Source organism: Podarcis cretensis (assembly GCF_951804945.1).
Source record: "Podarcis cretensis genome assembly, chromosome: 2".
In the NCBI taxonomy this organism is placed as follows: Eukaryota; Metazoa; Chordata; class Lepidosauria; order Squamata; family Lacertidae; genus Podarcis; species Podarcis cretensis.
In genome coordinates, this window is record NC_137171.1 from 120,222,278 (window position 1) to 120,244,809 (window position 22,532).

Here is a 22,532-nt window from a genome sequence, read left to right on the forward strand (position 1 = left end):
GTCAAGAGCAATGGAAAAGCATCTAGCTGGCAGAAAGGAAGAGAGTATTTTGGGAAGTCTTTTTCTAAAGTTGTTTCTTTCTTAAACTGAGATCCTTTTAAGATTTCTTTTCCTTTTAAAAGGTTATCTATGTTATGTATTAAATATATATTGGCTTAAATGTAATTATGCAAAGGAATTAGAAGCTAAGAAATGTTAAATCCTTATGCTAGATTCTTATTTCATGTAGTTGGAAGAGATCACAGGGGCCATCAGCCACCAGCCCAGCCCCCCCTTGCCAAGCAGGAAACATCATTAGAGCACATATGGTTGTCAGGCCTTTGTTTTAAAGACCTTCAAGAGAAGGAGATCTTTCAATAATGATGTGAACTCAAGATCCTTGACATCTGTTTGAGATAAAAAATTAAGATTAAACCATTTGTTTTGGAGGGCAATAGGGCAAGGAGGGCAAGAGGTGAGCTGGTAATTAAGGTTCCTTGTTGAGACACATGTAAGATATATTACTACTTATTTGTCATTTATAGATAGAAGAATATATAGCTTTTTGTTTCCCATAAAAGGACAGAAGGAAATGGGTGTATCTTTTGTGATTGGTTCTAGCAAACAGCCAATAGGAATTTCAACCAGGCTGATTGGACAGAGGCAGCCACAGGAGGAGCAAGGGGGCTGGATTAAGGAAATATAAGTGCTGGCCAGAATGGCAAGAGGCCAGGCCAGAGCTTGGTAACCATATACCACTGTGCCTCATATTTATTTGTCTGACAAATAAATTATTATTTTAATTTCTCTATTGCTGCGTTGAATATTTCATTCCAGCTAAGCGTTAACCACAAGCAGGGTGCTACAATATTTGTAAGCTACAGTGGGTGATTGGCCAAAGAGCAAGATAATGATGCTACAAATAAACGGAGGCCTTTGTACAGTTGTAGAATTGTAGAGTTGAATGTCCCCACCCCTCTGAATCTTGAGTGGAACCACAGATTGTTGTTGGGATTAAAAAATAATCTGGATCCCAGATAGTATTTTTCTGAGGGCTGCAGTAAACTCCACAAACATTATTATTATCATTATTTATTGAATTTATATACCAACCTATACCGGGGGGGGTCTCAGGGCAGTTCACAGAACAAAATCAAAGTATAACTATGAAACCACAAAATACATACTCGAAAAACAATGCCCCAATAACCCCACCCCCACTGCATAGGCAAGCAGTTTCCTCTCACTGCAATTCCAGCTAACCCTGTGTGTGGCGAGGGAAAGGTGCAAAAGCATCGTCGTCAAAGTTCCCTTAGCTCACTTTTGATGCGGAAGACATAGATAATTGACAGTAGACCTCTTAAAGCTGCTTAAGACGTTGTCAACTCAATTGCTAAAGTGCAAAATGAACTTAGCTAAATTAGAAGAAAAGGGACATTAAACTATTTTGGCATGTGAGTTTTGATGAGGATCAAAAGTACAAGACTAGGAGAAAACTTAGTACATGGAAGGACATGACAGAAACTTGATATTAGGTAGTCAGAAATGAGCTAAGCCAGACACCTCAGTTTGATTTTATTCTTATTATCTTATTTATTAAATTTCTATAGCGCCCATCAGCCACAGATGTCAGGGTGGTTCACAACATAAAAATACAATATAAAAAAGACAAAATACATAATAAAAAAGAACTTAAACTAACCAGTAATCCCTCCACCAGAAGACATTTAAAAGGGCATCAGATGTCAATGAGCCAAAGGCCTGGTTAAAAAGGAACGTTTTCACTTGGCACCTGAAGGTGTACAATGAAGGTACCAGCTGAACCTCCCTGGAGTGCAGGGTCTCCAGTCCCACAAGAAAGGACCCTTGATGTCAGGGGTGCCAACGTGAATAAAATATTGTGGGGACCCAGGTAAGCCATGCCCCACATAAATGATCACATGATGCAGTGCGCACACACCATTTGGATGGGAATACCCATCAACTTTGTAGGGTCCAGCCCTACTGGAAGGAATTATTTTTTATTTTGTTTCAGCTGCTTACTGAGACACATTTAAAAGGTGATCACATGACTGCCAGGATCAGAGACTGCATATCTCTGAATGCCAGTTGCTGGAATCAACTCCAGGAAAGAGCTGTTGCCATCAACCTGGGTTGGCCACTGGGTGCAACAGGATACTGGATTAGATTAAGCTTTGAACAGAACCAGCAGCAGGACTTTTCTAATGTTCTTGTCAGCAGCGAAGTTCATGCCAAACTCTCACGCACCACAAGTGACCCATGTCAAACTTTGGGGCAGCGACTTTGATTCATCACAACCATGTTTATCTCCAACTCTGCTCCTGCCCCTCAAGCCACACAGAAACTTCAGGTTGTTGCAGAGATGAACGTCCTTCCCCTAATAATTATCAAAATCATCATGATTTATTCTGCCTTGTTCCTGTGGGAAAGGTTGGTGCGCAGAAGATCAGAGACAGACTGAATCATGACTGAGAGTAAGAAGGGTGGGATGTATCTGTGTGAGGTTTAATGGCTCTGAAGGTATAGCTGACCACCACCCATATTGGTTAAATAGGAGTTTTTGGGCTTCTTCTGATGTAGCTGGCTATGGGGGAGAGAGGAACACTCGCAAGAGAGGTGTAGCAGTCAGTCAGAATGAGATCCCAGATGCTGATGCTGCTCATTTTGCTTGAATCCTGTGGAAACCTGAAGGCAAAATGCCCCTTGAATCCAATCTGGGAAGGAATCAAAGCACAGAATTATTTCCAGACTGGCGACTTCCTCATTGGTGGGATAATATCTCCAAATGTGTTTGGTCTACAACTTCCATACATCTTTTCGCAGCCCCCATTAACCAGGTTTAAATATGAGTAAGTAATTATATGCAGAAGGACGTCACTTTTTTCTACTGCACCCCAATGGCTCCTGTTTACTAGGAAGATAGTCTCCATTTTAGGGGTGAGGACTCTGTGGTCTTCCAGATGTTGCAGGACTGCAGCTCCCATCACCCCTGATCACTGGCCATGCTGGCAGGGGCTGAAAGGAACTTGAGTTTCGCAGCAGCTAGTGTGTTCCTTGTTCCCAGCCATGCTCTATTTTTACCTGCTGTGCTGCTGTGATGCTTGTTGAAGAACACAAGTGCATAAATGAGCCTGATCATAATTGATTTTCATTAAAAGGTGAATGGTTTGACACTTTTTATTTGATTGATTTCATACAGAGCGCCATTTAGGTTCTACTGGCACATCTTGTCCTTCTTGTTCACCATCCAAGAGATCAACCGGGATCCCAGGCTCTTACCCAACATCACTCTGGGCTACAGCCTCTATGAGAACTATTACAATGCAAGGATCACTTCTGATGCCATGCTAGACCTGCTTGCAGGTGGGGAAAGCAATATTCCAAACTATCGCTGTGGAAAATGGAATAATATCTTGGCTGTTCTTGAAGGAGCCAATTCCATCATCTCCAAAGTGATTTCAACCACGTCAGGCATGTACAAAATCCCACAGGTATGAAGGGTGGGGCATGGAGGGACACAAGAGAGGTTCAGCAGCAAAATCAATTCTCATTATCGTCAGCAGAGTCAAATGGGGGCATCAAAGAGGGAGAAAATCCTGAGCTATGTTAAGCTAGATAGCTCAGTTGGTTAGAGTGTGGTGCTGCCAACGTCAGGGTTGCAGGCTTGAACCCCGTATGGGACAGCTGCATTGTAGGGGGGAGGACAAGATGAACCTCAGGGTCGCTTCCAAATCTATGATTCTATAACTCTTTAACAACTGCCCAAAGTTTCAAAATAAAACTATCAGCCCAGGCCAGCACAATATTTGTTAGATATTAAATATTTCAGACTAATCCTGTTCTTTGAAAATGAAACACTATACTTTTTCTTCCCCACTTCAGATCACTTATGGCTTTGTATCTGGGGTTGTTGATGAGAACACCAAAGTCCCTTTTGTCTACCGCGTGGTCCCCAATGAAGAAGTTCAGTACCTGGGGATTGTAAAGTTCCTCCGGCATTTTGGATGGACGTGGATCGGCCTCTTTGCTCCAGACAATGAGAATGGAGAAAGGTTCTTGAGTGCCTTGACATCTCTGATGGCCAGCAATGGAATTTGTGTTGCCTTTTCAGTAACAATACCAGAAAATAATGAACCTAAGATGTTCACACAAAGTGAATTTATTGCCCTATGGAGACAAACCAGTGTATTCCTTTACTATGTAAACATTCAGACGGCACTGGGTTTCATCATGACACTACAACAAGAACTCGAGAAACAAACTGGGCCAAAATTATGGCTCACAACAGCTTTTCAAGACATTGACATGAATTTGTTTTTCGGTCCCAAGTCCTTGAAGTATATCCATGGTTCATTCTCCTTAGTAATGAAGACCAAAATGAGGAGCAAAAGCGACTGCTGTAAACAAGAGTCCCATCTTCTTAATTTCTTTCAGCAAAAAGCATTTAGTTGTTCATACTCAAAGCACGTCCTCACTGTCAGAGGTTGGACAAGATGCAGAGATGTGGAGAATCCGGAGATGTCGTCTGAAGAGGAGCTGAAGACTGTTCTGTCTCAAGACAGCCACAGAACATACTTCAGTGTCCAAATCATGGCACATGCTTTAAATGTTGCCTGTTCATCCAGATCAAAGCAGATGTTGATGGCGGGTGGAGGAGACCAGTTGGCATGTCAAAGGCTACAGCCATGGCAGGTATTTCCTTTCCCTTTCTAGAAAACAAAGTTCTTTCTACCAACTTTAAAATAATCATTCTTATTGATTTAGACACGAATGTAACAGTGAGGAAAAGGTTTTTGTTTTATTTATTTAGATTTAGATTCTTTTTCTAGGCTCCTGCTGGAAGATATATATACAATGTGTATTTCATAAAATATCAAGGTGGTCTACTGCAATAAAAAACATAAGACCATATAATAAAACCATAAGAAGAAAATAACAAGTTAAAAGCAGACGCCCCTCCACCTGGAGGGTGTCTATTTAGTCTTGCCAGTAGGATAAGTTGTGGCACAACAGGAGTTTTGAGTTCCAAGGAAGCAGGGATGAGGCATCTAAAATGCTTTCTAAGTTCGGGTGTTTAGTCCTCCCTAAATTCTAACGAGGCCACGTATGCCAGGACTTGGGAGCTGAAAGGGAGAAGGGATGAGATGTCCGAAATGCTTTGAAATGCTGGTGTTTTCCCTGTCATTCCAGCTTCACCCTTTCTTAAGAGAAACCCGGTTGTTGAACACTTCCATGGGCGGACTGTATTTGGGTGAGAATGGGGAGCTGCCAGTCATGTTTGATATTGAGAATTGGGTGGTGCTTCCCAATGAGTCTTGTGTTAGAGTGAAAATTGGGAGTATAGAGAGAGAGGCATCCACTGACTTCAAGCTTGCCATTAACCCAGAAGCTATTGTGTGGCCCAAGTGGTTCAACCAGGTAAGAGCCCCTTTATTCCACATGATACACATTAAGATCTAGTAATCTGTTGAATATTTCCACGAGGAATTCAAGTATAATCTTTTTGAAGTTTGGCTGATGCTTTCATTATAATTAATTAAGTAAATTATTAAATGTGCATAATGCTCTTCATGTGGAGATATACACACACATGTATGTATGTATGTATGTATGTATGTATGTATGTATGTAATTTTTTCATTTATTGTGGGAGCCTTTTTTGTGGAACCTGATTGAGCTGCAATATGGTCCATGGCAAATCCAGCAACAGAAAAATTCCTGTGGTCCCCACCTTCCCTGGATGCCCTAAGCACGTGCTTATTCTGCTTAATGGTTAATCCAGCCCGGCCCTGCGAGATCTCATGAGAACATCGCAGAGCCCACGCAAGAGCATCCTGGTGTTGTAATCTTCCAAGCCTGGTCAGAGGAATGTGCCATTCTCCAGGCACCCGGCTAAGATTACTTGTTGACCTCCCCTGTCCGCGACTCCTGGCAGGAGACAGGCGGGGTCTCTATCGGCGATTCTCCTCAAACGTGAGAAGAACACACCACTCTCCCAGCTCCGGAAGGTCAGGATGGTTGTGCAGGAGCCATTCCAAGGGGCTCATTCGAGTGCAGTGGAATTTTGGTTCTTGAACTTAATCCATTCCAGAAGTCGGCTCAGCTCCCCAAACTGTTTGAGAACCAAGCAACGGCTTCCAATTGGCTGCGGGAGCTTCCTGCACTCAATTGAAAGCCTGCTCAGACGTTTGGCTTCCGAAAAATGTTCACAAACCGGAACACTTGCTTCCAGGTTTGCAGCGTTCAGGAGCTGATTTGTTTGGGAGCCAAGCCATTCAGGAACCAAGGTACCACTGTATATAAATTTTTGCATAAACTATTCCTTCCCCAGAATGTAACCCCTGCATAAGAAGTGATCATACTCTATATTTAAATACTGCTCTTCATCAGAGTGTTTTATTGCTGCTGTTCTGGGATGGGATTTTTCTTTTCTTTTGTTTCTGCATCTTTTGCCCTGTGCCTTGAGAACTTGTTGGGTTGTTTCCAAACTCTATGAATCAACTCCATTGACACAAATACTCGTGGCAAACAAATACTTCCCCTGTATGCACCTTCTTTTTTATTATTATTAGACTGTGCCTCAGTTCAGTAGTTCAAAGACCTATGTATTAATACTCTTTTCAGTACATTTCCGAGCACAATACAAAGTGTTGGTGCTGACCTTTAAAGCCCTAAACCGCCTCAGCCCAGTATATCTGAAGGAGCGTCTCCACCCCCATTGTTCAGCGCAGACACTGAGGTCCAGCTCCGAGGGCCTTCTGGAGGTTCCCTCCCTGCAAGAAGTGAGGTTACAGGGAACCAGGCAGAGGGCCTTCTTGGTAGTGGTGCCTGTCCCGTGGTATGCCCTCCTATCAGATGTCAAGGAAATAAACAACTACCTGACTTTTATAAGACATCTGAAGGTAGCCATGTTCAGGGAAGTTCTTAATGATTGATGTTGTAATGTATTCCTAATCTTTTGTGGGCAGCCTCCCAGAGTGGCTGTGGAAACCCAGCCAGATGGGTGGGGTATAAATAAATTGTTATTGTTATTATTTAAAAAGCAAACACAGCAGGGAGGCTTCCATTCTACATAATAATAATAGTAATAATAATTTATTATTTGTACCTCGCCCATCTGTCTGGGCCTCCCCAGCCACTCTGGGAGGCTTCCACAGAGTCCAAACACTGAAATGTCACATGTTAAAAACTTCCCTGAACAGGGCTGCCTTAAGATGTCTTCTGAATGTCAGGTAGTTGTTTATCGCTTTGACATCTGATGGGAGGGCGTTCCACAGGGCGGGCGCCACTACCGAGAAGGCCCTCCGCCTGGTTCCCTGTAGCTTTGCTTCTCGCAATGAGAGAACCGCCAGAAGGCCCTTGGCGCTGGACCTCTGTGTCCGGGCAGAACGATGGGGGTGGAGACGCTCCTTCAGGTATACTGGGCCAAGGCCATTTACATAAAGCATAGGAGCCAACTCCTAGGAGCTGTGGGGGCTTTGGCCCCCACATTAAAATATTTGTGGGGGCTGGGGCCCCATAAAGTTGATGGGCATTGATTATGTGTTGTGACTTTTAGAAGACATCTGAAGGCAGCCCTCTTAATGATTGATGTTTTAATGTATTTCTAATCTTTTGTTGGAAGCCGCCCAGAGTGGCTGGGGAAACCCAGCCAGATGGGTGGGGTATAAATAAATTATTATTCTTATTGTTTAAAAAGCAAACACAGTAGGGAGGTTTCCATTCTATATCAAGCATATAGCCAACTCCTAGGAACTCCTATTGGCCCCCGCAATAAAATATTAGAGGGGACTGCGGCCCCATAAACTGGATGGGCATCGATTATGTGTTATGCAACTTACCTGTGTCCCCACAATATTTTACTCAAGTTGGCACCCCTGACATCAAGGGTGCTTTCTTGTGGGACTGGAGACCCTGTCGGGTTCTTTCCAGACTCTCTGAGTTCCATATGCACAAATACTGCCGACACTTGCCCTTTAATGTGCATCTTTTCTTTATGGCTAGACTGTGCCTCACGCCAGGTGTACCAAAAGGTGTCGCCCAGGATATGCCAAGGTAGTTCAAGAAGGAAAGCCGGTTTGCTGCTATGCTTGTGTTCCATGTGCGGAAGGGACCATATCTACACAGGAAGGTGTGTGACGCAACAGGAGATGGAATTTGTTCGGAGAATATGAATAGGGCAACATATTAGTCAGACACATTCTGGGAAGATTCTAAAGACATATTTGGATGCAGATCCTTTCTTGATTTTTAATCCCCTCCCGGGAAGTAATTTGAAAGAAATGACTCGCAGAAAGCAATCTCTGGGATGCAAATTGGGTTCAGCCTGCCCTGCCCATAAGGCACAGTTTTGGCTATTTTATAGCAAGCCTTCTCGGATCAGACAACCAGAAACACCCTCACAAAAGTGAATTAAAAATGTCTTTAAAATAAACGAGAAATAGTGAAAATTGCAATTCATTTAAAAGAGAAAGCATGATGCACAATAATAAAAAAATTAGGTGAACATTCCATTCCATTGCATTGTAGAACAATTAAAAATTAGGGGATTTCAGCAGGAAGTTATTGGATATCCCAGACAAGGAGTTTGAGAACAGCTGTAGCAGCTTGGAAGAGAGGAGTTCAAGGATATTAAAAATAAATAAATCATAAGTTGTGTTTCCTTGTTTCTCAGTTTGATCCTTTTACATAGTTTGCATGTTTTGTGGTATTTCGTTCATTGTGACTTGCTGTTTTTTATTGATTATTGATTGGTAATTCTTTATTGTACACCATAAGTGTAAGCTGTTTAGCATTTGCTGATATTAGATTTTACTGTTTACTATTCCTTAGTATTATTATTTAATATTATTGAATTTTGCTTTATTTGATATGTTGATTATTTTAAAGTTATGCTTTTATTATGACTTTTTGTGTGTGTATTAGGTCTGTGATCTTTCCTGTCTATTTTGTTGTTTTTTCAGCTTGTAACCCTCCTTCTGCATAGCAATATAGAAAGGCAGTATACAAATTAAAAGCGAAGGAAATATGGAAATGAAGTAGTGTTACTGCCCGAAAACTATCGCATAAGGAAATGTACCGAAGAAGCTTCCCTTTCTTACAATACATTCCCGTTTTCTGATATCTCCCCTATGAGTGCATTTCTCGACATGTAATAGAATATGTCTGTAAGCAAAGCCAACGCCATTCCTTTTCTCCTCCTCAGATGCAGAGCGTTGCACCAAATGTCCAGAAGAACAATATCCAAACAAGGACCGAGATCACTGCATTCCGAGGATTATCACCTTCCTATCATATAAAGAATATTTGGGGATTCTCCTGACTTCTTTGGCTCTCTTCCTCTCCTTAACCACAGGCTTTGTTATCGGGATCTTCATGAAATACAAGGAAACGCCCATAGTCAAAGCCAACAACAGGGACCTCTCCTACATCCTCCTTGTCTCCCTCCTGCTGTCCTTCTTGTCCTCCTTCCTCTTCCTTGGCCGTCCCAGGAAAGTCACCTGCCTCCTTCGACAAACGGCCTTCAGCACCATCTTCTCAGTTGCTGTATCTTCTTTGCTGTCCAAAACCATCATGGTGGTGCTGGCCTTCCTGGCCACAAAGCCAGGGAACAGGGTGAGGAGATGGTTAGGGAAATGTCTGGCCAACTCCATTGTCCTTTCCTGCTCCAGTGTCCAAATGGTCATTTGCATCATTTGGCTGGGCATCTCTCCACCATTCCCAGACTATGACACGCGCTCCCAGGCTGGAGAGATCACCCTGCAATGCAATGAAGGGTCTGTTGCCATGTTTTATGCTGCCCTGGGTTACATGGGCTTCCTGGCTGCCATCTGCTTCACGGTGGCTTTCCTGGCCAGGAAGTTGCCTGGGGCCTTCAATGAAGCCAAGCTGATCACCTTCAGCATGCTGGTCTTCTGCAGCGTTTGGGTCTCCTTTGTGCCCACCTACCTGAGCACAAAGGGGAAATATATGGTAGCCGTGCAGATCTTCTCTATCTTGGCTTCCAGTGCTGGGCTTCTGGGCTGCATCTTCATTCCCAAATGCTACATTCTTGTTCTGAGGCCTGATCTGAACACAAAGGAACACCTGGCCACAAAAACTAAAGTTGTAGTCTGATTCTTAACTGTATTCCACCATAGTAGTAATGAAACAAACAGAGTTGCCTTGGGAATTAATGTTTCTCCTTAAATAAAGTTTGCTCTTCATTTTTCATTCATCTTGAATGATGAAAGGGAATCATTGAAGCACATGCCTGCAGAGTTTCTGGACATACAACTTTTAGGGATATCACTACCTGTAGAGTTACACGGAGTGCAGCCTCCCTCTTCATACATACCGTATTTTTTGCACCATAACGCTCACTTTTTTCCTCCTAGAAAGTAAGGGGAAATGTCTGTGCGTGTTATGGAGCGAATGCCTGCGGGTGGCGGAGGGGATCTGCTGCAGTCGTGAGCAGAGGATCCATGGTTCCCCTTCCTTCCCTCCTCCGTGGCTTGCTTTGAAACAGCAAAGCGGGAGAAGAGCCGCAGAGTGGGGAGGAGAGAGGGACAGAGAGCCTGCTTCTTTAAAGGAGCAAAGCGGGAGGGAAGAGGAGCCTTCTCCCCTTATACCCCTCTTCTTCATTATTAGCAGCATCCTTCTCCACCCACCCCACGTGTGTTCCTTCTCCCCTTAAACTCCTCTCCTGCATTATTAGCAGCATCCTTCGCCACACACCCCACTTAAAACGTGGTTACAAAGCACGGATCCACATGGATCCTCAGGATTTTTGCATTGGGTTACTCCAAACTCACTGTCAGATCACAGCATGAACCACAAAAATCATATATCCACTGTTTCGTTTAGAATATTTTTTTTCTTGTTTTCCTCCTCTAAAAATTACGTGCGTGTTATGGTCTGGTGCGTGTTATAGAGCGAAAAATACGGGCAATTATCCTTCTTTACCATACCCAGTTTGTACTTTGACATGACCCACCTTCCTTTCTTCCTGAGTTCATAACCTAAGCCTAAAAAATTACTTAGTGTAACTTGAAATTCTGCTTCTAGTATTAAAAACAGCAACTGAAAAACGGAATCTCATTTGAGTGTATTAATGCTTGAGGGAACCTCCAGAAGGCCCTTGGAGCTGGACCTCAGTATCTGGTCTGGACGATGGGTGTGGAGACGCTCCTTTAGATGTACAGGGCCAATGTCATTCAGGGTTTTCAAGGTTGGCATCAACAAATGAATGTGGCAGCTGTCTGTTTGGTGGGAGTGAAAGGGGCACCACAATAGCTGGAGCCAGAGACAATGATGGAGAAGAACCACCACTTGTAAGTAAGAGGGCGGGTGAGTGGTGGTGGCATGAAGGCCGGTTGAGATTGGTGGGGTAGTCCCCACTCACCCCCATGGAGCAGACCTCTCACTTATTTGCACTGAGCTGCTGGAGAAGGGCAGGATGCATCCTTTTTGTTTCCCTCTCTTTTATAGCACCAGCACTCATAGACATCCAATGAATCTGAAGGTTGGGAGATTGAGAGCAAACAAAAGATTGAATCATGCAGTGCATAGTTACTTCCCCCCAATGCTAGTCGCTGGTGACCAGTGCCTGGCAAGGCCCATTGCTTTCATGCCCTGCTTGTGAGCTTCTCAGCAATGTCTGACTGGCCACTGTGTTGCAGGACTAGATGGGAGTTTGGACTAACCCAGCAGGGCTGGTCTTAGCAAAGTTCAAGCCAAACTCATCCCCGAAATCAAGTGACTGATGTTGCAGTTTGAAGCCACATCTGTGATTTTTTGTAAACATATTTTCCCCCAGCTCTGTCCCTGCCCCTTGAACCATATAGAGATCCCAATAACTTTCTTCCCCTTATAATTATAAAAATGATAGTGGTTTATTCTTCCCAAAGCTCAAGAGACATCCCTGGCAATTGCCCAAACATCAGAAGCCAAGGAAGCCTGAGGTTATACGTGTCACACTGTGCTGGAGGGTGTTGACTTCTTCTGATTACCTGGCTGTGGGGGAGAAAGGATAGGTCAAAATAGAGGTGTAGGAGGCCAAGCCAGAATGACCTCCCTGCTGCGACTTCTGCTGCAGCCTCTGCTTCTAATGCACCATCAAGTCTTGATGCGCAGCGTAAATTAATAATGCAGAGTTTTAAAGAATAAAAGCTTTACTAAGTTAAAAATAAACTTCTTCATAAACAACATGGTTCCAAACAGTTTGACTGAGATTACATACTGACTCTGCTCACAACTGAAGCAGACAGACTCTGATTTCTTACAGAGAGCACAAAAGAGAAACTGGCTACTTTGTCACATGTCAGAGTCACCCAACAGATAGCAGAATAGAATAACTTTAGGAGGCCCAAATGACTGTGCAGTCCCAGCACTTCCCAGCCTGCTTTGCTGCCTCTGCTCTCATGTGTCTTTGTCACATGACAAGTCTGTGGGAAGCTGAAAGCAAAGTGCTCCTTAAAGTTGATGAGGGAAGAAAATGGAGCGCAGAGTTACTCCCGGTCTGGAGACTTCCTCATTAGCGGAATCATATCTCCAAGAAGCTTTGCTGAGCAACTTCCATATAACTTTTCCCAGCCCCCAGTAACCAAGCTTAAAGTGTAAATAATTAAAAGCACCATGGATATCATGCTTCTCCCTCACCTCCTCAATGGTTCCCTTTCACAGGGAAATAGTTCTTATTTCAGGGATAGGGAGAGAGTGGCCCTTCAGGCGCTGCTGGACTCCGGCTCCTATCATCCTGATCACTGTTTGTGGAGGCCGAGGCTGAGGGCAGTTTCTAATCTCTTTTCCTTTTGCTCCTTTTGGTCTTCAAATAAAAACATATTGGAGATCCCGGGCCACAGGGAGGCTAGGCTGGCCTCAACCAGAGCCAGGGCTTTTTTGGCTGTGGCCCCGATCATTTTGGAACACCCTGTCACAAGAGACTAGGGCCTTGTGGGACTTGACATCTTTCCACGGGGCCTGCAAGACAGAGCTGTTCCACCAGGCCTTTGGCCAAGGCACAGTCTGACCCCCTCCTTTTGTAATCATCACAAAACTCTAGCCCAGTGGTTGCCATTAATTTGATTTGAATTGATTTTAAAATGAAATGATTTTAGAATGCTTTTTTTGTTGTTAGGCGCTCTGAGCCCAGCTTTGGCTGGGGAGGGCGGGATATAAATAAATTATTATTATTATTATTATTATTATTATTATTATTATTATCCATGTCTTTTAAAATTATAAACTGGAGGTCATAGGCAGTTTTAGGAATGATATTTGTAAGCTACAGTGGGTGATTGGCCAAAGAGCAAGATAATGATGCTACAAATAAACTGAGGCCTGTGTACAGTTGTAGAATTGTAGAGTTGAATGTCCCCACCCCTCTGAATCTTGAGTGGAACCACAGGTTGTTGTTGGGATTAAAAAATAATCTGGATCCGAGATAGTATTTTTCTGAGGGCTGCAGTAAATTCCACAAACATTATTATTATCATTATTTATTGAATTTATATACCAACCTATACCGGGGGGGGGGGGGGGTCTCAGGGCAGTTCACAGAACAAAATCAAAGTATAACTATGAAACCACAAAATACATACTCAAAAAACAATGCCCCAATAACCCCACCCCCACTGCATAGGCAAGCAGTTTCCTCTCACTGCAATTCCAGCTAACCCTGTGTGTGGCGAGGGAAAGGTCCAAAAGCATCGTCGTCAAAGTTCCCTTAGCTCACATTTGATGCGGATGAGATAGATAATTGACAGTAGACCTCTTAAAGCTGCTTAAGACGTTGTCAACTGAATTGCTAAAGTGCAAAATGAACTTAGCTAAATTAGAAGAAAAGGGACATTAAACTATTTTGGCATGTGAGTTTTGATGAGGATCAAAAGTACAAGATACTGGATTAGATTAAGCTTTGAACAGAACCAGCAGCAGGACTTTTCTAATGTTCTTGTCAGCAGCGAAGTTCATGCCAAACTCTCACGCACCAGAAGTGACCCATGTCAAACTTTGGGGCAGCGACTTTGATTCATCACAACCATGTTTATCTCCAACTCTGCTCCTGCCCCTCAAGCCACACAGAAACTTCAGGTTGTTGCAGAGATGAACGTCCTTCCCCTAATAATTATCAAAATCATCATGATTTATTCTGCCTTGTTCCTGTGGGAAAGGTTGGTGCGCAGAAGATCAGAAACAGACTGAATCATGACTGAGAGTAAGAGGGGTGGGATGTATCTGTGTGAGGTTTAATGGCTCTGAAGGTATAGCTGACCACCACCCATATTGGTTAAATAGGAGTTTTGGGGCTTCTTCTGATGTAGCTGGCTATGGGGGAGAGAGGAACACTCGCAAGAGAGGTGTAGCAGTCAGTCAGAATGAGATCCCAGATGCTGATGCTGCTCATTTTGCTTGAATCCTGTGGAAACCTGAAGGCAAAATGCCCCTTGAATCCAATCTGGGAAGGAATCAAAGCACAGAATTATTTCCAGACTGGCGACTTCCTCATTGGTGGGATAATATCTCCAAATGTGTTTGGTCTACAACTTCCATACATCTTTTCGCAGCCCCCATTAACCAGGTTTAAATATGAGTAAGTAATTATATGCAGAAGGACGTCACTTTTTTCTACTGCACCCCAATGGCTCCTGTTTACTAGGAAGATAGTCTCCATTTTAGGGGTGAGGACTCTGTGGTCTTCCAGATGTTGCAGGACTGCAGCTCCCATCACCCCTGATCACTGGCCATGCTGGCAGGGGCTGAAAGGAACTTGAGTTTCGCAGCAGCTAGTGTGTTCCTTGTTCCCAGCTGTGCCCTATTTTTACCTGCTGTGCTGCTGTGATGCTTGTTGAAGAACACAAGTGCATAAATGAGCCTGATCATGATTGATTTTCATTAAATGGTGAATGGTTTGACACTTTTTATTTGATTGATTTCATACAGAGCGCCATTTAGGTTCTACTGGCACATCTTGTCCTTCTTGTTCACCATCCAAGAGATCAACCAGGATCCCAGGCTCTTACCCAACATCACTCTGGGCTACAGCCTCTATGAGAACTATTACAATGCAAGGATCACTTCTGATGCCATGCTAGACCTGCTTGCAGGTGGGGAAAGCAATATTCCAAACTATCGCTGTGGAAAATGGAATAATATCTTGGCTGTTCTTGAAGGAGCCAATTCCATCATCTCCAAAGTGATTTCAACCACGTCAGGCATGTACAAAATCCCACAGGTATGAAGGGTGGGGCATGGAGGGACACAAGAGAGGTTCAGCAGCAAAATCAATTCTCATTATCGTCAGCAGAGTCAAATGGGGGCATCAAAGAGGGAGAAAATCCTGAGCTATGTTAAGCTAGATAGCTCAGTTGGTTAGAGTGTGGTGCTGCCAACGTCAGGGTTGCAGGCTTGAACCCCGTATGGGACAGCTGCATTGTAGGGGGGAGGACAAGATGAACCTCAGGGTCGCTTCCAAATCTATGATTCTATAACTCTTTAACAACTGCCCAAAGTTTCAAAATAAAACTATCAGCCCAGGCCAGCACAATATTTGTTAGATATTAAATATTTCAGACTAATCCTGTTCTTTGAAAATGAAACACTATACTTTTTCTTCCCCACTTCAGATCACTTATGGCTTTGTATCTGGGGTTGTTCATGAGAACACCAAAGTTCCTTTTGTCTACCGCGTGGTCCCCAATGAAGAAGTTCAGTACCTGGGGATTGTAAAGTTCCTCCGGCATTTTGGATGGACGTGGATCGGCCTCTTTGCTCCAGACAATGAGAATGGAGAAAGGTTCTTGAGTGCCTTGACATCTCTGATGGCCAGCAATGGAATTTGTGTTGCCTTTTCAGTAACAATACCAGAAAATAATGAACCTAAGATGTTCACACAAAGTGAATTTATTGCCCTATGGAGACAAACCAGTGTATTCCTTTACTATGTAAACATTCAGACGGCACTGGGTTTCATCATGACACTACAACAAGAACTCGAGAAACAAACTGGGCCAAAATTATGGCTCACAACAGCTTTTCAAGACATTGACATGAATTTGTTTTTCGGTCCCAAGTCCTTGAAGTATATCCATGGTTCATTCTCCTTAGTAATGAAGACCAAAATGAGGAGCAAAAGCGACTGCTGTAAACAAGAGTCCCATCTTCTTAATTTCTTTCAGCAAAAAGCATTTAGTTGTTCATACTCAAAGCACGTCCTCACTGTCAGAGGTTGGACAAGATGCAGAGATGTGGAGAATCCGGAGATGTCGTCTGAAGAGGAGCTGCAGACTGTTCTGTCTCAAGACAGCCACAGAACATACTTCAGTGTCCAAATCATGGCACATGCTTTAAATGTTGCCTGTTCATCCAGATCAAAGCAGATGTTGATGGCGGGTGGAGGAGACCAGTTGGCATGTCAAAGGCTACAGCCATGGCAGGTATTTCCCTTCCCTTTCTAGAAAACAAAGTTCTTTCTACCAACTTTAAAATAATCATTCTTATTGATTTAGACACGAATGTAACAGTGAGGAAAAGGTTTTTGTTTTATTTATTTAGATTTAGATTCTTTTTCTAGGCTCCTGCTGGAATATATATATACAATGTGTATTTCATAAAATATCAAGGTGGTCTACTGCAATAAAAAACATAAGACCATATAATAAAACGATAAGAAGAAAATAACAAGTTAAAAGCAGACGTCCCTCCACCTGGAGGGTGTCTATTTAGTCTTGCCAGTAGGATAAGTTGTGGCACAACAGGAGTTTTGAGTTCCAAGGAAGCAGGGATGAGGCATCTAAAATGCTTTCTAAGTTTGGGTGTTTAGTCCTCCCTAAATTCTAACGAGGCCACGTATGCCAGGACTTGGGAGCTGAAAGGGAGAAGGGATGAGATGTCCAAAATGCTTTGAAATGCTGGTGTTTTCCCTGTCATTCCAGCTTCACCCTTTCTTAAGAGAAACCCGGTTGTTGAACACTTCCATGGGCGGACTGTATTTGGGTGAGAATGGGGAGCTGCCAGTCATGTTTGATATTGAGAATTGGGTGGTGCTTCCCAATGAGTCTTGTGTTAGAGTGAAAATTGGGAGTATAGAGAGAGAGGCATCCACTGACTTGAAGCTTGCCATTAACCCAGAAGCTATTGTGTGGCCCAAGTGGTTCAACCAGGTAAGAGCCCCTTTATTCCACATGATACACATTAAGATCTAGTAATCTGTTGAATATTTCCAAGAGGAATTCAAGTATAATCTTTTTGAAGTTTGGCTGATGCTTTCATTATAATTAATTAAGTAAATTATTAAATGTGCATAATGCTCTTCATGTGGACATATACACACACATGTAAGTATGAATGTATGTATGTATGTATGTTTGTATGTATGTAATTTTTTCATTTATTGTGGGAGCCTTTTTTGTGGAACCTGATTGAGCTGCAATATGGTCCATGGCAAATCCAGCAACAGAAAAATTCCTGTGGTCCCCACCTTCCCTGGATGCCCTAAGCACGTGCCTATTCTGCTTAATGGTTAATCCAGCCCGGCCCTGCGAGATCTCATGAGAACATCGCAGAGCCCACGCAAGAGCATCCTGGAGCCCAGTGAGCAAAACAGAGAGCTTGGGAGTAAGGCCTGCTTGGCATGCCAGCTCCAGAAGGTCAGGATGGTTGTGCAGGAGCCGTTCCAAAGGCCGAATTCGAGTACAGTGGAATTTTGGTTCTGGAACTTAATCCATTCCAGAAGTCGGCTCAGCTCCCCAAACTGTTTGAAAACCAAGGAACGGCTTCCAATTGGCTGCGGGAACTTCCTGCACTCAATTGAAAGCTGTGTTGGACGTTTGGCTTCCGAAAAATGTTCACAAACCAGAACACTTGCTTCCGGGTTTGCAGCGTTCAGGAGCTGATTTGTTTGGGAGCCAAGCCATTCAGGAACCAAGGTACCACTGTATATACATTTTTGCATATACTACTCCTTCCCCGGAATGTAACCCCTGCATAAGAAGTGATCATACTCTATGTTTAAATATTGCTCTTCATCAGAGTGTTTTATTGCTGCTGTTCTGGGATGGGATTTTTCTTTTCTTTTGTTTCTGCATCTTTTGCCCTGTGTCTAGAGAATTTGTTGGGTTGTTTCCAAACTCTATGAATCAACTCCATTGACACAAATACTCGTGGCAAACAAATACTTCCCCTGTATGTAGCTTCTTTTCTATTATTATTATTAGACTGTGCCTCAGTCCAGTAGTTCAAAGACCTATGTATTAATACTCTTTTCAGTACATTTCCGAGCACAATACAAAGTGTTGGTGCTGACCTTTAAAGCCCTAAACCGCCTCAGCCCAGTATATCTGAAGGAGCGTCTCCACCCCCATCGTTCAGCGCAGACACTGAGGTCCAGCTCTGAGGGCCTTCTGGAGGTTCGCTCCCTGCAAGAAGTGAGGTTACAGGGAACCAGGCAGAGGGCCTTCTCGGTAGTGGTGCCTGCCCCGTGGTACGCCCTCCTATCAGATGTCAAGGAAATAAACAACTACCTGACTTTTATAAGACATCTGAAGGTAGCCATGTTCAGGGAAGTTCTTAATGATTGATGTTGTAATGTATGCCTAATCTTTTGTGGGCAGCCTCCCAGAGTGGCTGTGGAAACCCAGCCAGATGGGTGGGGTATAAATAAATTGTTATTGTTATTATTTAAAAAGCAAACACAGCAGGGAGGCTTCCATTCTACATAATAATAATAGTAATAATAATTTATTATTTGTACCTCGCCCATCTGTCTGGGCCTCCCCAGCCACTCTGGGAGGCTTCCACAGAGTCCAAACACTGAAATGTCACACGTTAAAAACTTCCCTGAACAGGGCTGCCTTAAGATGTCTTCTGAATGTCAGGTAGTTGTTTATCGCTTTGACATCTGATGGGAGTGCGTTCCACAGGGCGGGCGCCACTACCGAGAAGGCCCTCCGCCTGGTTCCCTGTAGCTTTGCTTCTCGCAATGAGAGAACCGCCAGAAGGCCCTTGGCGCTGGACCTCTGTGTCCGGGCAGAATGATGGGGGTGGAGACGCTCCTTCAGGTATACTGGGCCAAGGCCATTTACATAAAGCATAGGAGCCAACTCCTAGGAGCTGTGGGGGCTTTGGCCCCCACATTAAAATATTTGTGGGGGCTGGGGCCCCATAAAGTTGATGGGCATTGATTATGTGTTGTGACTTTTAGAAGACATCTGAAGGCAGCCCTCTTAATGATTGATGTTTTAATGTATTTCTAATCTTTTGTTGGAAGCCGCCCAGAGTGGCTGGGGAAACCCAGCCAGATGGGTGGGGTATAAATAAATTATTATTCTTATTGTTTAAAAAGCAAACACAGTAGGGAGGTTTCCATTCTATATCAAGCATATAGCCAACTCCTAGGAACTCCTATTGGCCCCCGCAATAAAATATTAGAGGGGACTGCGGCCCCATAAACTTGATGGGCATCGATTATGTGTTATGCAGCTTACCTGTGTCCCCACAATATTTTACTCAAGTTGGCACCCCTGACATCAAGGGTGCTTTCTTGTGGGACTGGAGACCCTGTCGGGTTCTTTCCAGACTCTCTGAGTTCCATATGCACAAATACTGCCGACACTTCCCCTTTAATGTGCATCTTTTCTTTATGGCTAGACGGTGCCTCACGCCAGGTGTACCAAAAGGTGTCGCCCAGGATATGCCAAGGTAGTTCAAGAAGGAAAGCCGGTTTGCTGCTATGCTTGTGTTCCATGTGCGGAGGGGACCATATCTACACAGGAAGGTGGGTGACGCAACCGGAGATGGAATTGGTTGGGAGAATATGAATAGGGCAACATATTAGTCAGACACATTCTGGGAAGATTCTAAAGACATATTTGGATGCAGATCCTATCTTGATTTTTAATCCCCTCCCGGGAAGTAATTTGAAAGAAATGATTCACAGGAAGCAATCTCTGGGATGCAAATTGGGTTCAGCCTGCCCTGCCCATAAGGCACAGTTTTGGCTATTTTATAGCAAGCCTTCTCGGATCAGACAACCAGAAACACCCTCACAAAAGTGAATTAAAAATGTCTTTAAAATAAACGAGAAATAGTGAAAATTGCAATTCATTTAAAAGAGAAAGCATGATGCACAATAATAAAAAAATTAGGTGAACATTCCATTCCATTGCATTGTAGAACAATTAAAAATTAGGGGATTTCAGCAGGAAGTTATTGGATATCCCAGACAAGGAGTTTGAGAACAGCTGTAGCAGCTTGGAAGAGAGGAGTTCAAGGATATTAAAAATAAATAAATCATAAGTTGTGTGTCCTTGTTTCTCAGTTTGATCCTTTTACATGGTTTGCATGTTTTGTGGTATTTCGTTCATTGTGACTTGCTGTTTTTTATTGATTATTGATTGGTAATTCTTTATTGTACGTGATAAGTGTAAGCTGATTAGCATTTGCTGATATTAGATTTTACTGTTTACTATTCCTTAGTATTATTATTGAATATTATTGAATTTTGCTTTATTTGATATGTTGATTATTTTAAAGTTATGCTTTTATTATGACTTTTTGTGTGTGTACTACGCCTGTGATCTTTGCTGTCTATTTTGTAGTTTCTTCAGCTTGTAACCCTCGTTCTGCATAGCAATATAGAAAGGCAGTATACAAATTAAAAGCGAAGGAAATATGGAAATGAAGTAGTGTTACTGCCCGAAAACTATCGCATAAGGAAATGCACCGAAGAAGCTTCCCTTTCTTACAATACATTCTCATTTTCTGATATCTCCCCTATGAGTGCATTTCTCGACATGTAATAGAATATGTCTGTAAGCAAAGCCAACGCCATTCCTTTTCTCCTCCTCAGATGCAGAGCGTTGCACCAAATGTCCAGAAGAACAATATCCAAACCAGGACCGAGATCACTGCATTCCGAGGATTATCACCTTCCTATCATATAAAGAATATTTGGGGATTCTCCTGACTTCTTTGGCTCTCTTCCTGTCCTTAACCACAGGCTTTGTTATCGGGATCTTCATGAAATACAAGGAAACTCCCATAGTCAAAGCCAACAACAGGGACCTCTCCTACATCCTCCTTGTCTCCCTCCTGCTGTCCTTCTTGTCCTCCTTCCTCTTCATTGGCCGTCCCAGGAAAGTCACCTGCCTCCTTCGACAAACGGCCTTCAGCACCATCTTCTCAGTTGCTGTATCTTCTTTGCTGTCCAAAACCATCATGGTGGTGCTGGCCTTCCTGGCCACAAAGCCAGGGAACAGGGTGAGGAGATGGTTAGGGAAAAGTCTGGCCAACTCCATTGTCCTTTCCTGCTCCAGTGTCCAAATGGTCATTTGCATCATTTGGCTGGGCATCTCTCCCCCATTCCCAGACTCCGACATGCATTCCCAGGCTGGAGAGATCACCCTGCAATGCAATGAAGGGTCTGTTGCCATGTTTTATGCTGCCCTGGGTTACATGGGCTTCCTGGCTGCCATCTGCTTCATGGTGGCTTTCGTGGCCAGGAAGCTGCCTGGGGCCTTCAATGAAGCCAAGCTGATCACCTTCAGCATGCTGGTCTTCTGTAGCGTTTGGGTCTCCTTTGTGCCCACCTACCTGAGCACAAAGGGGAAATACATGGTAGCCGTGCAGATCTTCTCTATCTTGGCTTCTAGTGCTGGGCTTCTTGGATGCATCTTCATTCCCAAATGCTACATTCTTGTGCTGAGGCCTGATCTGAACACAAAGGAACACCTGGTCACAAAAACTAAAGTTGTTGCCTGATTCTTAACATATTTATAACCGTTTCCCACCACAGTAGTAATGAAGCACACAGAGTTGCCTTGGGAATGAATGCATCTCTTTAGATACAGTTTGCTCATTTTTCATTCATCTTGAATGATGAAAGGTAATCATTGAATCACATGCCTGGAGAGTTTCTGGACATACAACTTTTAGGGATAACCCTACCTGTAGAGTTACATGGAGTGCAGCTTCCTTCTTCATACATAATTACCCTTCTCTACCATATCCAGTTTGTACTTTGACATAACCCACCTACCTGAGTTTATAACCTAAATAATAACTTAGTGTAACTTGAAATTCTTCTTCTAATATTAAAAACAGCAACTGAAAAACGGAATCTCACTTGAGTGTATTAATGCTTGAAGGAACCCCCAGAAGGCCCATGGAGCTGGACCTCAGTATCTGGTCTGGACGATGGGTGTGGAGACACTCCTTTAGATATACAGGGTCAATGTCATTTAGGGTTTTCAAGGTTGGCATCAACTAATGAATGTGGCAGCTGTCTGATTGGTGGGAGTGAGAGGGGCACCACGATAGCTTTGCCTCTCCTTCCCTACTACATAGGCTTATTCTGCTACCTCGTTTCCCCCCAAAATGTAATAGAACACAGATAGTTATGCATGTAAGTGATGCCCAAGCCACTCTTCTCATCCTCAGATGCAGATCATAGCCACAAATGTCCAGAAGATCAGCATTCAAACAAGCACGAGAATCAATATATTCCTACCATCTTAAGTCGGAGATATTAAGATATTAACTGATGCTAAAGATAG

At 43.4% G+C, this 22,532-nt stretch overlaps 2 protein-coding genes across 2 annotated transcripts; both read left to right on the plus strand.

Annotated features, from left to right (window-relative positions):
- Positions 1-2,477: 2,477 nt before the first annotated feature.
- LOC307205175 (vomeronasal type-2 receptor 26-like) lies at positions 2,478-10,312 on the plus strand. The gene is made up of 6 exons (XM_079957361.1): positions 2,478-2,849; positions 3,200-3,491; positions 3,883-4,692; positions 5,191-5,418; positions 8,005-8,131; positions 9,206-10,312. Exons 1-6 carry the CDS (start codon positions 2,635-2,637, stop codon positions 10,114-10,116), a joined length of 2,583 nt encoding a protein of 860 aa, XP_079813487.1. The 5' UTR covers positions 2,478-2,634; the 3' UTR covers positions 10,117-10,312.
- A 3,692-nt stretch (positions 10,313-14,004) lies between these two features.
- Positions 14,005-22,002, plus strand: LOC307209113 (vomeronasal type-2 receptor 26-like). Its single transcript, XM_079964213.1, has 6 exons — positions 14,005-14,572; positions 14,923-15,214; positions 15,606-16,415; positions 16,914-17,141; positions 19,627-19,753; positions 20,828-22,002. Exons 1-6 carry the CDS (start codon positions 14,358-14,360, stop codon positions 21,736-21,738), a joined length of 2,583 nt encoding a protein of 860 aa, XP_079820339.1. The 5' UTR covers positions 14,005-14,357; the 3' UTR covers positions 21,739-22,002.
- The last annotated feature ends 530 nt before the right edge of the window (positions 22,003-22,532 follow it).